Source organism: Rutilus rutilus (assembly GCF_951802725.1).
Source record: "Rutilus rutilus genome assembly, chromosome: 12".
In the NCBI taxonomy this organism is placed as follows: Eukaryota; Metazoa; Chordata; class Actinopteri; order Cypriniformes; family Leuciscidae; genus Rutilus; species Rutilus rutilus.
Window position 1 is genome coordinate 1,895,791 of NC_140217.1, and position 15,000 is coordinate 1,910,790.

The 15,000-nt window shown below is 40.7% G+C and overlaps 1 protein-coding gene across 4 annotated transcripts in view; it reads right to left on the reverse strand.

Annotated features, from left to right (window-relative positions):
* The window catches only part of smarca4b (SWI/SNF related BAF chromatin remodeling complex subunit ATPase 4b), a 37,950-nt gene that overhangs the window by 5,764 nt on the left and 17,186 nt on the right, over window positions 1-15,000 (reverse strand). For 2 of the 4 annotated variants that reach the window (XM_084425107.1, XM_084425106.1), the window contains exons 15-27: window positions 11,386-11,549; window positions 11,239-11,305; window positions 10,303-10,413; window positions 9,608-9,850; window positions 8,459-8,572; window positions 7,337-7,444; window positions 7,164-7,250; window positions 6,285-6,331; window positions 6,036-6,202; window positions 3,750-3,913; window positions 2,665-2,892; window positions 1,395-1,472; window positions 1,072-1,290 (exon numbers count right to left, since the gene is read on the reverse strand). In XM_084425107.1, coding sequence (XP_084281233.1) covers window positions 1,072-1,290; window positions 1,395-1,472; window positions 2,665-2,892; window positions 3,750-3,913; window positions 6,036-6,202; window positions 6,285-6,331; window positions 7,164-7,250; window positions 7,337-7,444; window positions 8,459-8,572; window positions 9,608-9,850; window positions 10,303-10,413; window positions 11,239-11,305; window positions 11,386-11,549 — 1,797 coding nt within the window. Of the gene's footprint in view, window positions 1-1,071; window positions 1,291-1,394; window positions 1,473-2,622; window positions 2,893-3,749; window positions 3,914-6,035; window positions 6,203-6,284; window positions 6,332-7,163; window positions 7,251-7,336; window positions 7,445-8,458; window positions 8,573-9,607; window positions 9,851-10,302; window positions 10,414-11,238; window positions 11,306-11,385; window positions 11,550-15,000 lie in introns of all 4 variants that reach the window. The other 2 variants (XM_084425105.1, XM_084425104.1) reach the window with 1 other exon arrangement.

A 15,000-nucleotide genomic window follows, 5' to 3' on the forward strand; every position in this document is an offset into this window, starting at 1 on the left:
CATGTCGGGTGTCGTGATTATTTCAGTGTTTGTCGAATGTTTTGAATCTGAAGGAACAGATATATAGTCTGGAAATTATTTTTATTTCTACGTTTATCTACAGTTTAGATCTAGAATTCTGAAGTGAAATGAAGTAGTGCTGTAATATATATATATATATATTTTTGATGAATTAACCGAGAGAGAGGGAGAGAGCGAGAGAGAGCGAGAGAGAGAGGGAGAGAGCGAGAGAGAGAGAGAGAGAGAGGGAGAGAGCGAGAGAGAGAGAGAGAGTGAGGGCGTGCGAGTGAGTATCCTAATAGTGAAGTTTGTTGGTGTAATTAATAACAGTGACGTTATCGCCTCATTGCTGAGAAATATAATGTATAAAGTTGCACCTCAATAGCGAGTACAGGCGCGTCTGCCTCATAATGCAACATTAAACAGCTGTTTTTGTGAATAAACGTGTCGTCCTCGTCTTGTAGAGGCTTGAATTTAAAGGGGAATCGGATATGTGTGTTCAGAAGTGGGTCGGATGTCCAGATATCGGATATGAATCGGATTTAAATCCACATTTGGAAGTGGCTCAGATCGGATGTGGAAAAAATCGGATCTTGTGCAGATTTGTGTGTTTACACGTGTGCAACAAAACCCGATCTGTGTCAGATGTGAGAACAAGATCGGATCTGTGCCAGTGTAAACGCCAACGATTATCACCCCAAAATAGAAGTTTGTGTTTACATAATATATGTGTGTGTGTGTACTGTGTAGAATTATGTTGTATATATAAATACACACACATGCATGTATATATTTAAGAAATATTTGCACGTATATACTGTGCAAAAGTCTTAGGCATGTTAATCAGCAAAGACTTCTGCACAGTACTGTATATACTGAATATATACATATACATAATTTATATTATATATAAATATAAAAAAATGTCTTAAATATATACATGCATGTGTGTGTATTTATACATACAACATAATTCTACACAGTACACACACATATATTATGTATTGTAAACTTTTAATTTGGATGTGATACTCGTTGGCCAGCTCTAGTGTGTGTGTCTCTCTCTCTGACCTTCAGCCACTGTTTCTCCGTGAGCGAGTCGCTGTAATCGACCTCTTTCCTCTGCCGGGACCCGCGGCCGAACATCTTCTCCTCCTCTTCCTCACAGGTCAGTCTTTCCACCTCGGCATCATCCTTCATGATCCACGTGGGAAGCTCGTCCTCCTCCATGAGACGCGGCTTTCTCTTCGGATTACGAGCTTCCTCGCGCCGGCGGTCCAGATCCATGCGCTGCACAGAAACACAACGCAGGGTCACTGGCCTCGCTCGGGACTCTGCGACTCGGCGACCGACATCGACTCTGTAAATGTAAGTGAGAGGAAATGAAACGAGACCATGAACTGGTCAAACTCGTCTTCGCTCCGAGCGATCATCTGATTTACGGTCTCGTCGTCCGGCACTTCATCTTCTTCCTGACAGAGACACGGGAACAGAGCTTCAGAAATTAAAGAAAGCACAGAAAATAACGAAGAGATTCATGAACACATTCTTGAAAATAAGGTTTAGATGCTTCACAGCTAATGGGAAATTCATATTAATCTGCATATTCTGAACAAAACAACATTCTCGCACTGAATCCTGTAGATTTACATTAAAGTGCCCTTATTATGCGCTCTTACATTCATAAAGCTGTTGTGAATGTAAAAGCTCAACAAGTTTAAAAGATCAAAGTTGCAGATAAATGGAGTTTCTGTCGATTCTGAACTGAAACGAGTCGTCAGTAATTCAGCCTCACTTCCTGATGATCCTGTGTAGGTTTAACTAATTTGCATAATTCCAGCCTCTGGTCTTGATTGGCTGAACAGCGTCTCTTAGCTCCGCCCTCAAACACTGTAGTGTATCTGAGACTGGAAGAGTTTGGTTCGTGTTGTTCATGAGAGAAGACGCTGTTTTCTGAGATTGATACGGTAAAACCCACGCCATCGTTACTGTTCGTATCACTGTGATCAAGAGCTGAGATTCAGATATGATAATGAGCGTTTGCTTTCTGACCAATCAGAGCAGAGCAGCGCTCAGAGAGGCGGGGCTTAGAGAGACTGAATCCTTGATGGAAGCGTTTCAGACACTGAGAGGAAAGAGCTGATGCTGCAGTGGAGATTATGAGGAAATAAGTGTTTTTTGACCTTGTATGAATGTAAACCTACTGTAGGTGCAAAATTAAAAACCTTTAAAATAGCATAATAGGGGCACTTTAACATTATAAAAATATGTTATTGCATATATGCACACAACAGGCCTCTTTGAATGTAGTAGTTTTCATGAATCATTAATTAATGAAACATTGGGTCTAACACTATATTCTCATGCACAGATGATGCAAAATCACATACTATAAAGGCACTACATTTGTCTGTTACAAGAATATTCAATATAGTATTTTGTAAGATTAAATTTGCCATGTTGTCACTGTCATGTGACCTACGGCATCACTACCATTCACAAAACCTCATGGCCTCATGGGACAGTATATATGCGCACTTCAGAAGCATTCGTTTATCTGGACACATTCGCCAACTGTTTTATGCATACTATGAATTTGGATATACTACTCGGCTCACATACTGTTTGTCGCCTACTATACGCAGAAGGAGTGATACTCCTGACCTCGTCCTGCTCCTCGTGCTCCAGAATGGCCTGCAGGAACGCTCGGCGCTCATGACTCGACGACTTCTGGTCGAACATGCCGGCCTGGATCACCTTCTGGTCGACATTCAGCTTGTATTTAGCGGCCGCTAGGATCTTTTCTTCTACACTGTTGACGGTGCAGAGACGCAGAACGCGCACCTCGTTCTGCTGCCCGATCCGGTGGGCTCGATCCTGCGCCTGGAGGTCCTGCACACCGAGAGCACACACACACACACACATGCTAAACATGAGATTCCAGGACTTTCAAGCACTACTTTCTTGGTTTTCAAGGGCTGAGATCTCACTTATCAAACAAATATCTTTATTATCTTTTAAATAAAAAAAAAAGGAAAATAGATAAATAAAAATTAACTAATAAAACTAAATGGTACAGATAAAGTGCAGCGGATGCAGTGACTGTGGAAACTTTAACCACTGAAAGGATACTGTGACAAAGATATCGCTTTCTTTATTCAAACTGATTTATTCCCCCATGAATATATGATTGACCTGAAAGATGAAAGCTATATCAGATACTTAATGATTAATGAGCAATATCACACTCATAGCCATGAGAAATGCCTCTATATCAGACGGGCTGCAGCTTCATTATGTGTGAAAAGATAGTTTTATCGATAAAATTAAACACTTATTTCACATATATTGTCTTCAATAATTCAAGCACTTTGAAAGTACCTTTTCATAAATATGGCTGATTTTAAAGGTTTTCCAGGACTTACATTTCAAAAAGTCAAGCATTTAAAGCACCTTGTACGAACCCTTGAACACTAAACATTCGAAAATAATGTTAGTTTATCTACAGCTCAGATCTAGAATTCTGAAGTGAAATAAACTAGTGCTGTAATTTTTTTTAATGAATTTTAATTAATTAACCAGAGAGAGCGAGAGAGAGTGAGAGAGAGAGAGAGAGAGAGAGAGGGAGAAAGAGAGAGAGAGAGAGAGAGAGAGAGAGAGAGTGAGAACGAGTTCTGTACGATGACAGATGATGATGATGATGATGATGATGATGATGATGATGATGATGATGTGTGGATGTGCTCTACCTGATGAGGGTTCCAGTCGCTGTCGAATATGATGACGGTGTCGGCGCTCTGTAGATTGAGTCCCAGTCCTCCTGCTCTGGTGCTCAGCAGGAATATGAAGTACTGAGAGGCCGGATCATTGAAGGTCTTCAGCAGCATCCCACGATCCTCTGCTTTGGTCGTGCCTAAAACACACACACACACTCAACTCTTTCATTTCCGTCATTAAAAACTTTTATTTTTTGAACAGTTTTTCCTTTTTTGCACACATCTAGGAGGAAAAAAAGAATAGAAAAATAGAAAAGAATAGAAAAGAGAAGTAAAAAAAAAAAAAATTAAGAACACAACCATTAACAATAACTGTTACATGAAAAATGTAAAAATCTCATTTCTGTCTCTCAGTTCTAAAAACGTTAAAAAAGTTTTTTTTAACAGTTTTTCCTAAAAAAGAAAAAAGAAAAAATTAAAGAATAGAAAAAAAGTTTAAAAAAAAATCTATAAAAAATAACAAGAACACGACCATTACCGATAACTGTCACATGAGGTCTTACGAAGAGTCAGCAACTATGTGACACAAGTAGGAATTGTGGTACAGTTCTAAAAGTCTTCTAATTATTAGTTTTTATTATGTAACAATCCCATTTCCTCCTGTACTTTTCCCCTCTGTCCGTCTGTAGCCGAAGGGAGAGGGTCGTTTTCCCTGGAGCATATTTGACTGACATCGGGGGGGTTTCTCCAGCCAACATTCAGTAAAGACGTAAATATCACTTTTACCCAAACTCTCCGGAGTAACCCCGAGGAGCATAGTGGGAAATTACACGTCTGTGTTAAAACCTAATGTTCTGGACATTGACTGTCCCAGCCTCACCCAAAAAGGCTGAGTATGTGGGCATAGCCAAATAACGTGGGCCGAGTCAGCTTGTGTCTCGGTCCGTTCAGAAGAAAACATGGCCTGACCATTTCCCATGATTCCCCCTGTTTAATGCTATTAGGGCCGTTTTATTCAAATTCCTTCTGTTTTAATTTTTCTGGACTCCATTTTAATGGTTAAATGAAATTTTAGTAATCAAAAAGCTTGTCTAATTAATTGAAATCAATACATTTCAACAGCGATTTATTAAACACATGACACATGTTTTATTTTAGGGCCCTATGAATTACAATTTTTTTTCTCAAATTCCGTGTTTTCTATGGAATGTTTTATTTTATGGCAGAAATATTGTGTTAAAATACTCCTTAAAAAAATCAAGTTTTATAATCTTATAAAATACATTAAGTACATAACAGTATTACAGCAGTAATATACTTCTGTCACAATTTCTTTGTCCACAAAAACCGAACTTTTATTTTGGCGGGTTGTTGTTTCTGTGTGTGAAATGACAGTTTTTCTTAAAAGAAATGGTGAACAAGCTCCATCGCACACCTGCAGGTAATAGGTGCGTAGGATAATAAGACCAGGTGGATCGTTTCAATAGACAAGCAATTCCCGCACACTATCGTAACTTGCAAAGAAGTAATATTTATTCACACAACGTTTCGGTCACACGACCTTCATCAGGAGTATACAAATGTTCAAATTCATCTCTTTTAAGATAAATTAAGGTAGATGATCTTGTTAACCTACATGGGGATCTTTATTGATTGTTGTAACTATCACAGTCTGTAACTGTTTATGATGTGATGCTAATTTTATACTCCTAATGAGCTTAATTGTTTACAGATGGAACTTTGTTAGTTAGTCATGTGTTTATCTTAAAAGAGATGAATTTGAACATTTGTATACTCCTGATGAAGGTCGTGTGACCGAAACGTGTGAATAAATATTACTTCTTTGCAAGTTACGATAGTGTGCGGGAATTGCTTGTCTATTAAAAGAAATGGTGAAATGTTGATTAAGTGACTCTCAGAGCAGCAGAATGGAGATGAAGTTCATGTGTTCATGTGCTCGTATAGTGAAACGGCAGGCGCTGAAAACATTAGGATCATATTTTCATATTTAAAATGCTTTTGGCAGGTAGCAAACATTAGTCCATATCGCGATTTGATTAAATGTACTGCTCTACTTTTAATATATTCATGACATTCTGTGTTTTACACTAAATTCAAATTTTTTATGACTGGATTCCACAATTCCATCCACGTTTTGCGCATCACGGATATCATGTGATCTCCTGGAGTCCAAGTGGCCCTTCAGCAGGTCAGAAATGAGGTCCGCTTGGGTCCAGATCAGCATGAGCTTTAATAATAATAATCATGCTCTACTTTGCAAACACCACAAACCAAAGATAAAGAGAAACACAGACTCACCATCCAGACGAAGATATTTAAAGCTGCGGTACGCAAAGTAATCCTCCATGATGGTCATCAGTGACGTCATTTGGCAGAAGAGCAGCACTTTGTGATTGGACGCCCGTAACTTGGGCAAAATACGATCCAGCACCTCGAACTTTCCTGAGGCCCGGTACAGGTCAGCCCTGCAGGTCAGAGGTTACATCAAGGTCATATAAAGGCTCAGTCCTGGCGACGTCTAACGTGTCACACTGTGTTTGCGCTCACCCTTGAACTATCCCGCCAGAGAAACCCAGATGCTCCGAAAACGACTCCTGCAAAAGCAGCACATTTGGATGATCAACACACTGAGACACACACATTAAAGGCGACATATTGTGCCCCTTTCACAAGATGTAATACATTCCCCAGAATGTGTCTGTGAAATGTCAGCTCAAAATACCAGATCATTTATTATAGCTTGTTAAAATGGACACTTTTTGTGTGTGTCCCTTTAAATGCAAATGAGCTTTAGCTCCGCCTCCGTTCAGAAGAGGGCGGAGTCTTTACACGAGCTTCAGAAACTCCGGCAATAACAAAACAGGCCAATCTCCCTCATCCAGAATCCCAGAATAACCAGTAGCGAGAGCAGCCTTACGGAGAGACTCAGGAAGAGCTTCTGAATGTTAGTGGAGACATTTCTGTAGTTGTTGTGGAGTTACATTGATCATCTCATCATCATGTTGAACTTCTCCACAAGTGTCCACAGTTCCTGAGGTCTTTATAAGACAGCGGTGACATGTTCTGGTCAATAGTGTTCAGTGCTCGTCTGTGCTCAACCACAGAACAGTTTCAGGCTTTGCTGGATCTTCATCATTGTGTTAGAACTGGTCTCTGTTGTCGCTTGTGGAACCAAATGTCGGCTGGTGTGTGTAAACGTGCAGATTAAGGGCCGGTGATATTATAATAAGATCCTCTTCATACGTCAGAAGGAGAACGGAATCTGATCGGCTTATATTTTGACATGCTTGCAGAGAAAGGCTCACCAGAACACAGTTACTGGGTTTCACTTTTCATGTTTTCTGTGTTGGTAGAAGCACCGGGACCCGATTATAGCACTTACACACGGGAGAAGTCAGATTTTCATGATATGTCCCTTTAACGCACCTCGATTTGCTGGAACATGTAGGGATGATTACAGATCTTCCTCAGCTGCATAATGGTGTTCATCAGAGTCTTAGTGCCGCCTTTACCCTGAAACACACACAATGTTCAACAACACACAACTGCACAACTGAAGATGTGAGGTGTTTCTGTTATAACACACAGATCTTCCTCACCTTCTTGTCCTTCTCCGAGCCGTCGGTTAGCAGAACTCCTTTAGCCTGCATGTGTCGGTACAAAACCCTCTGAAGAGCCGACATGTCACACTTTATCACGTACTCCACCTGCACACGGACACACCACAGACGTTCAGACTCAAGATGGGTTTCCATCCAAAGGAGTGAATTTAACTTGTGCACAAAATTGTAATATTGCATAAAATGTGTGAATAAAGCAGCGAATAAGCAATATAAGAATAGAGTGTTTCCATCTCATTGGTTCAAGAGAACAAAATCAGCACTTTCTGTGAAATTAGTGCAAATTATCAGTAACAAAACTGTTAGTTTCTGCAATCTTTCTCTTTTTCCCTCCGTCATAAACGAGTGTCTCAGAGCGTCAGACGAAACACAGTAAACGCTGTCATGTTCTCTAGTGTTCGGGAACACACTCGTGTGTGTGAGACGCTTCTGGAGGGAATTACACCAAATCATTCTGATCACACACTTTGACTCCGGTGTTTCAGAAACACCAAACCAACATTAGAGATGCTGCGACGCCATTGGTCCACTGGTTACTCCAGTTATCCAATCACAGCCGACGCTGAGGGAAACTCACGTGAGTTTATTGTTGAACATGGAGGGATTTATTCAGTAAATGTGTTTCCATACGTTTTTTTATGCACAATTTATGCGTATCTTGTCATTTCCATTAGGGCTGTGAAACGATTAAGAAATGTTGGATGGAAACTAGAATCGCATCCAAAATAAAAGTTTGTGTTTACATAATATATGTGTGTGTACTGTGTATAATTGTTTTGTATATATAAAAATACACACACATGCATGTATATATTTAAGAAAAATGTGTTATTTACATATAACATATTAACACTAATATATAATATAATATATAATATTATACACAGTACACACACCTATATTATGTAAACACAAACTTTCATTTTGGATGCGATGAAGCCCTAGCATTTCTATTATGCGATAACCCAAAATTTTCATAAAATGAGGCCGATGGAAACATCTTGACACACACACACACACACACACACACACACACACACACACACACACACACACACACACACACACACACACACTGACTGAAGTCTGCATCACACACACCTTCTCCGGCAGCTGCGCCTCCACTTCCTTCTTCAGTCTTCGCAACAGGAACGGCCGGAGCACTTTATGCAGACGCCGGATGATCAGGATCGTCTCCTCCTCGTTCAGGTCCACCTGAGACACATCATCAACACTACTGTGAGTCAGGTCAACTACTCTTCAAGATTAATAAAATATTCATTTTTGAAAGATGGGAATCATATTAATTTCCTTTATGACGACATTGTGCAACATTTAGGATCTGTTTACACCTGGTGTGACTAAGTGTTTTGGTTAAACGGCGTCTAAAACGCTTCGAGTTGAAAACGCATTAGACCGGACTGATCTCGTAGTGTAAACGCTCATGTGGACGAACGTGTTTTAACAGCCACTAAAGACCGTCTGCTCTCCGACTACTGATCTAATGCGTAACATTATGGGAAGCGCGCTAACCAGACGGGATTTAAACTGTTGGATCGAGACCCAAGTTTGGTTTGAAGATGAAAAACGTACCAAGCACAATTTTCTAACACACACACAGTGTTCGGCGGATCTTGCGTCTGTCAGAGCACGTTCATATGTGAATTGCATGAGCTTATTCGTCCATTAGATCTAAAGATCTGAAAAAACACACATTTTCCTCCCCATAGACCCTCCCCTCGAAGAAATCAGGACAGAAGTGAGTGAAAGTGGACAAAAGAGACGGATTAAAACACCAGGTGTAAACGGGAATGTCTCCCTCGTCTACTTATGAACCGATCAACCAAAACGCATATTAATACCAGCTGTAAACAGAGCCTTTAAATTCATTTCACAACTTTACTTTGAATCATGCTGGAATTGATAGGTTAAAACTCAGATATGCTGATGGCCATTTGGTTTCCGACATGAGCTGGGCAATCTGACCAATCACAGCAGACTGGGCAATCTGACCAATCAGAGCAGAGCGGCTCTCAGAGAGGCGGAGCTTAGAGAGACTGAATCTTTGATGGAAGCGTTTCAGACACTGAGAGAAAAGAGCTGATGCTGCAGTGGAGATTATGAGGAAATTAAAGTGTTTTTGACCTTTTTGTGATACCAGTAGTAATTTGTGGTAATTTTTGTAATAAAAAATAAAAAAATCCGGGTCAAAATGACCCGAGGGAAGGATGAGGGGCAGTTTACACAGACCTTCTCTCCGGTCATGGCGAAGGGAGCGTTGAACCACTGCTCAAACGTGCTGCAGCTCTTGAAGATGGTGGGCAGCAGGAAGTTGAGCAGCGCCCAGAGCTCGGGGAGCTTGTTCTGTAGCGGCGTCCCGGTCAGCAACACACGCCGCGGCGCCAGATAGTGTGTGTTCAACACCTGCGTCAGCTTACAGTGGTGGTTCTTCATGCGGTGACCTTCGTCCACGATCATGTACTTCCAGCGAATCTGTATCAGGTGACATGAGCTCATCAGCACGTTTCTGATCGAGGTCAACCCTCACATGAACCGCGGCGCACACAAGCATTCCCAGCAATTTTGCGTTTAAAAGACGTCTAATAGCGTCCAAACACAGCCCAGACGTCTAGGCTAAACCAAGGCAAAATTTGGACTGTCATTGAAAATATAATAGACGTCTAAACCATAGCCCAAGAATAGACTAGTCATCAATTAGATAAGGAAATGAAATCAAAAACCTTGTAATCACTGTTTACTTTGCTTACATGATGGAATATCATATAATTTCAGACACTGTTTTGTTTTTTGTCAGAAATGAGGCAGGCAGCTTCAGGCAATACGGAGTCAATGGAGACGCTCTGTCTCTACGGCTCACATTTATCCCGCCTAAAAGAGAGGGCTGAGAGGCTCAAACACACACACACACACACCGCGGGCTTTACCTTGGCCAGCACCTGCTTGTCTTTGATGATGTATTCGTAGGTAGTGAGCAGCACGTTGAACTTGCCGCTGCGCAGCTGTGGAACGAAGGCTCTTCTAGCAGCCGGAGATCCCTGAACACACATCACATGATCACAAGCCCATCAATGAGCCATGAGAAGCTCGTCAGTGTTCGGGAGGAAACCACATCAGAGGAGATGTCCGTTTCATAAAGCGGTTAACTGTACTGAAGCGGCGTAGTCACCATGTAATCAAAATGCAAAATGTATTATTCTTATTTTTTATGGAATATTGCAGTGTTTATTATAACTGATTTATCGGTGCACATCGTTATTTTTTCCTCATAATCTTGAATCAGAATATCTTCCTCTCGCAGCTTCTTTTCTCTGATGACGAGGGCGGAGCTATAACCTGTCACTCACATGAGATCAGCCAATAGCAAACCACAACCATCCAATCAATTCCTCACAGACACAATCAAGCCCCGCCCACATTTGTTCTTGTTCCAGAAGCGTTTCACTCGATATACGACACAATAGAGGAGAAAACACTAGTGCAACTTCAGTTTCATGACGACTTTAAAGTAATCATTACTTCCTTAATACTGTAGATTATATAGTGACTCTTTTGTCTTTGCTTTACAGCTGAAATTAAATTTGTCTCATATTTGATGAAGTTTGCATCATTGATCATTATTTAGCTTTTTATTACTGTGAATGTGTGAAACCACTTAGAAACAATCTCTATTATAATCAAGCGCTGTTTAAATGAATGAGACCTGACAAGCTAGAGCAGAAGTGAAGTGCAGCCAAGTAGAGACAGTAGTCAGTAGTTTAGTTACTCCCCAACACTGATTCATATTTACTCTGTTTGTTACGGTATCTGAGGACATCTGTCATCAGCCTTCATCACAGATGTTCTTGGAGAGAGTCGCTTACCTTGTACGAGACCTTGACGACAGACGGCGCCCATTTATCAAACTCATAGACCCAGTTAGACAGAGTTCTGCCAGAGAAACACAGCGTTGATGAAAACAGACACTGTGTGTTGTAAGATATGTGTGTGAGAAGTGAAGAGCGACTGACGAGAGCGGCACGATGATGAGGTAGGGTCCGTTCAGGCGCTTGTTCTCCATCAGGTACGTGATGAGCGCGATGGTTTGGATGGTTTTGCCCAGACCCATCTCATCCGCCAGGATCCCGTTCAGATTATTGTTATACAGAGACACCAGCCACTCCAAACCCTTGATCTGCACACACACAGTCAAAGCAGCGATAATAATCAATCCTGTGTTTGTGTGGGAGTGTGAGTGTGTGTGTGTGTGTGTGTGTGTGTGAATTAATGTCTGTGTTGAGAGTGTGTGTATTGTGTGTGTGTGTGTGTGTGTCGATCGGCTGCTCTAAGATATTGACCACTGAAAAACCCACATCAGGCGACCACTAATATTGAAAGTGTTGATGTTAAATGTCTGGTAAAGTGTTGATGTTAAAGGAGTGGTATAATGCCCTTTTCAGAAGATGTAAAATAAGTCTCTGATCTCTCCAGAGTGTGTGTGAAGGTTTAGCTCAAAATAACCCACAGATATTTTTATACAGCATGTTAAAGTTGTCACTTTTTGAGGGTGAGCAAAAACGCACCGTTTTGTGTCTGTCCCTTTAAATGCAAATGAGCTGCTGCTCCCGGCACAGGGGGCGGAGCTTCAACAGCTTGTGTCCTTTTACCTCACACACGGACATGCACTGGACATTTCAACAACTTTTAGCCTTTTATGTTCAAACCGGAGTCAGACAATGATGGAGAGACTCGAGAAGAAGTGACGACATGTAGAAGCAACAGGACGTTTCTGAATGGTTAGTTGATGAATTTATGAAGCTGATGTGTAGTTATCTTCTAATCATTTCTGTATTTTCTTTGATATATTGATCTCTCCTGCCACTGAAGCGAGATCTGTGTCTGTCAAGAAGAGATGCTTAAATGAGAACACTAGTGTCCTATTTATGAAGGCTATATCCTTAACACCAAGCATATCTGCAGACTCTGTTGATTTTCTCCTTGATTCTTTTAACTCAAAAGTTAAAGGTGTAATTGATGATATTGCTCCTGTTAAAGTCAGGAAGAAGAGTGGCAGACAAAAGGCACCTTGGAGAAACTCAACAGCAGTGCAAAATATGAAAAGACAATGCAGAAAAGCAGAGCGCATGTGGCGGAAGACAAAACTTGTAGTCCATTATAACATCTACAAAGACAGCCTTCATGCTTTCAATATGGAACTGGGCAAAGCTAGACAGACTTTCTTCTCAAATATTATAAACAGCAATTTAAACAACACACGCACTCTTTTTGCTACTGTAGAGAGACTGACAAACCCCCCAAGCCAGATTCCCAGTGAAATGCTCTCAGACAACAAGTGCCGTGAGTTTGCTTCTTTCTTCTCTGAGAAAATCAATAATATCAGAAAGGTGATCAGCACATCCTTGAGTTGCACTGGGGTCAGACAGATCAGACCACCTGAGAAAGTAGCTACTATGTCTGATTTCAAAGAAATTGATGGCAAAATTTTGGAAGAAACCGTTCAGCACCTTAAAACATCAACCTGCGCTCTTGACACACTTCCCACATCGTTTTTCAAAAGTGTGTTAAACAGTTTAGAAGCAGATCTTCTAGAAGTGGTAAATGCTTCACTTCTCTCTGGGAGTTTTCCAAACTCCCTAAAAACTGCAGTTGTCAAGCCCCTCCTGAAAAAGAGCAATCTGGATAAGACCATATTAAGTCAAGTCAAGTCAAGTCATTTTCATTTATATAGCGCTTTTAACAATGTAGATTGTCTCAAAGCAGCTTCACAGAGATAAATGTATAATATAACGTAAGATTGTTTTGGCTTTATAGCGGTTCTTTAATAAAGTTATTTTCCAGCTAAAGTTAGTTTTGATTGATTCGCTTCCGTCGCAACGATCATTTGTTTTTAAATTAGGGCCGCCAAGACGACACCATTCTCTCTACACAGACTAAGCAACTATAGACCGATCTCAAATCTTCCTTTCATAGGTAAGATCATTGAAAAAGTTGTCTTCAATCAGCTGAACAAATTCTTAAGCTCGAATGGATACTTTGACAATTTTCAATCTGGTTTCCGACCGCACCACAGCACAGAGACAGCGCTCATAAAGATAATAAACGATATTCGCCTAAATACTGATTAATGCAAATTATCAGTGCTGGTGCTACTCGACCTCAGTGCTGCATTTGACACTGTCGATCATAACATACTTCTTGACAGGCTGGAAAACTGGGTGGGGCTTTCTGGGATAGTCCTAAAATGGTTCAGGTCATACTTAGATGGGAGAGGTTATTATGTGAGTATAGGAGACCATAAGTCTGAGTGGACATCCATGACATGCGGAGTCCCTCAAGGCTCAATTCTTGCACCACTCCTGTTCAACCTGTATATGCTCCCAATGAGCCAAATAATGAGAAAGAACCAAATTGCTTACCACAGCTATGCAGACGACACACAGCTCTACTTAGCCCTATCGCCTAACGACTACAGCCCCATTGACTCCCTGTGCCAATGCATTGATGAAGTTAACAGTTGGATGTGTCAAAACTTTCTTCAGTTAAACAAAGACAAAACTGAAGTCATTGCGTTTGGAAACAAAGATGAAGTTCTCAAGGTGAACGCATACCTTCACTCTAGGGGTCAAACAACTAAACATCAAGTCAGGAATCTTGGTGTGACACTAGAGTCAGACCTTAGTTTCAGTAGTCATGTCAAAGCAATAACTAAATCAGCATACTATCATCTGAAAAATATTGCAAGAATAAGATGCTTTGTTTCCAGACAAGACTTAGAGAAACTTGTGCATGCTTTCATCACCAGCAGGGTGGATTATTGTAATGGACTCCTCACTGGACTTCCCAAAAAGACCATAAGACAGTTGCAGCTCATACAGAACGCTGCCGCCAGGATTCTGAGCAGAACCAGAAAATATGAACATATCACACCAGTCCTCAGGTCTTTACACTGGCTCCCAGTTAAATTTAGGATTGATTTTAAAGTATTATTACTGGTATATAAATCATTCAATGGCCTAGGACCTCAATACATTGCAGATATGCTCACTGAATATAAACCCAACAGATCACTCAGATCATTAGGATCATATCAGCTAGAAATACCAAGGGTTCACTCTAAGCATGGCGAGTCCGCTTTTAGCTATTATGCCAGCCGCAGCTGGAACCAGCTTCCAGAGGAGATCAGATGTGCTCCTACAGTAGTCACATTCAAATCCAGACTCAAAACACATCTGTTTAACTATGCCTTTAATGAATGAGCACTGTGCCACTGTTCGTCCGACTGTTTGTACTGTATTTTATTTTGTATTCTTCTAAACTGTTTTAATTATTCTTATTTCTTTTTATTATTTTAATTTCTTCTATGTAAAGCACTTTGAATTGCCATTGTGTATGAAATGTGCTATATAAATAAACTTGCCTTGCCTTGCCTTGCCTAGTCACTGATTAGCATATTCTGTCTTGATAATCTATAAATCGCGTTTCCGGGGGCGGGGTTTATGTAAATTCTGTAAATGATGTCACTAACCCGGGAGGAATGTGGTGTAGTCTCTACCAGCCGTTTGTTGTAGTCCTTAAAAAGCGATTTCTGTAAAAGCAAATATCTCCCTTTGCTCTGAACTTTGAGT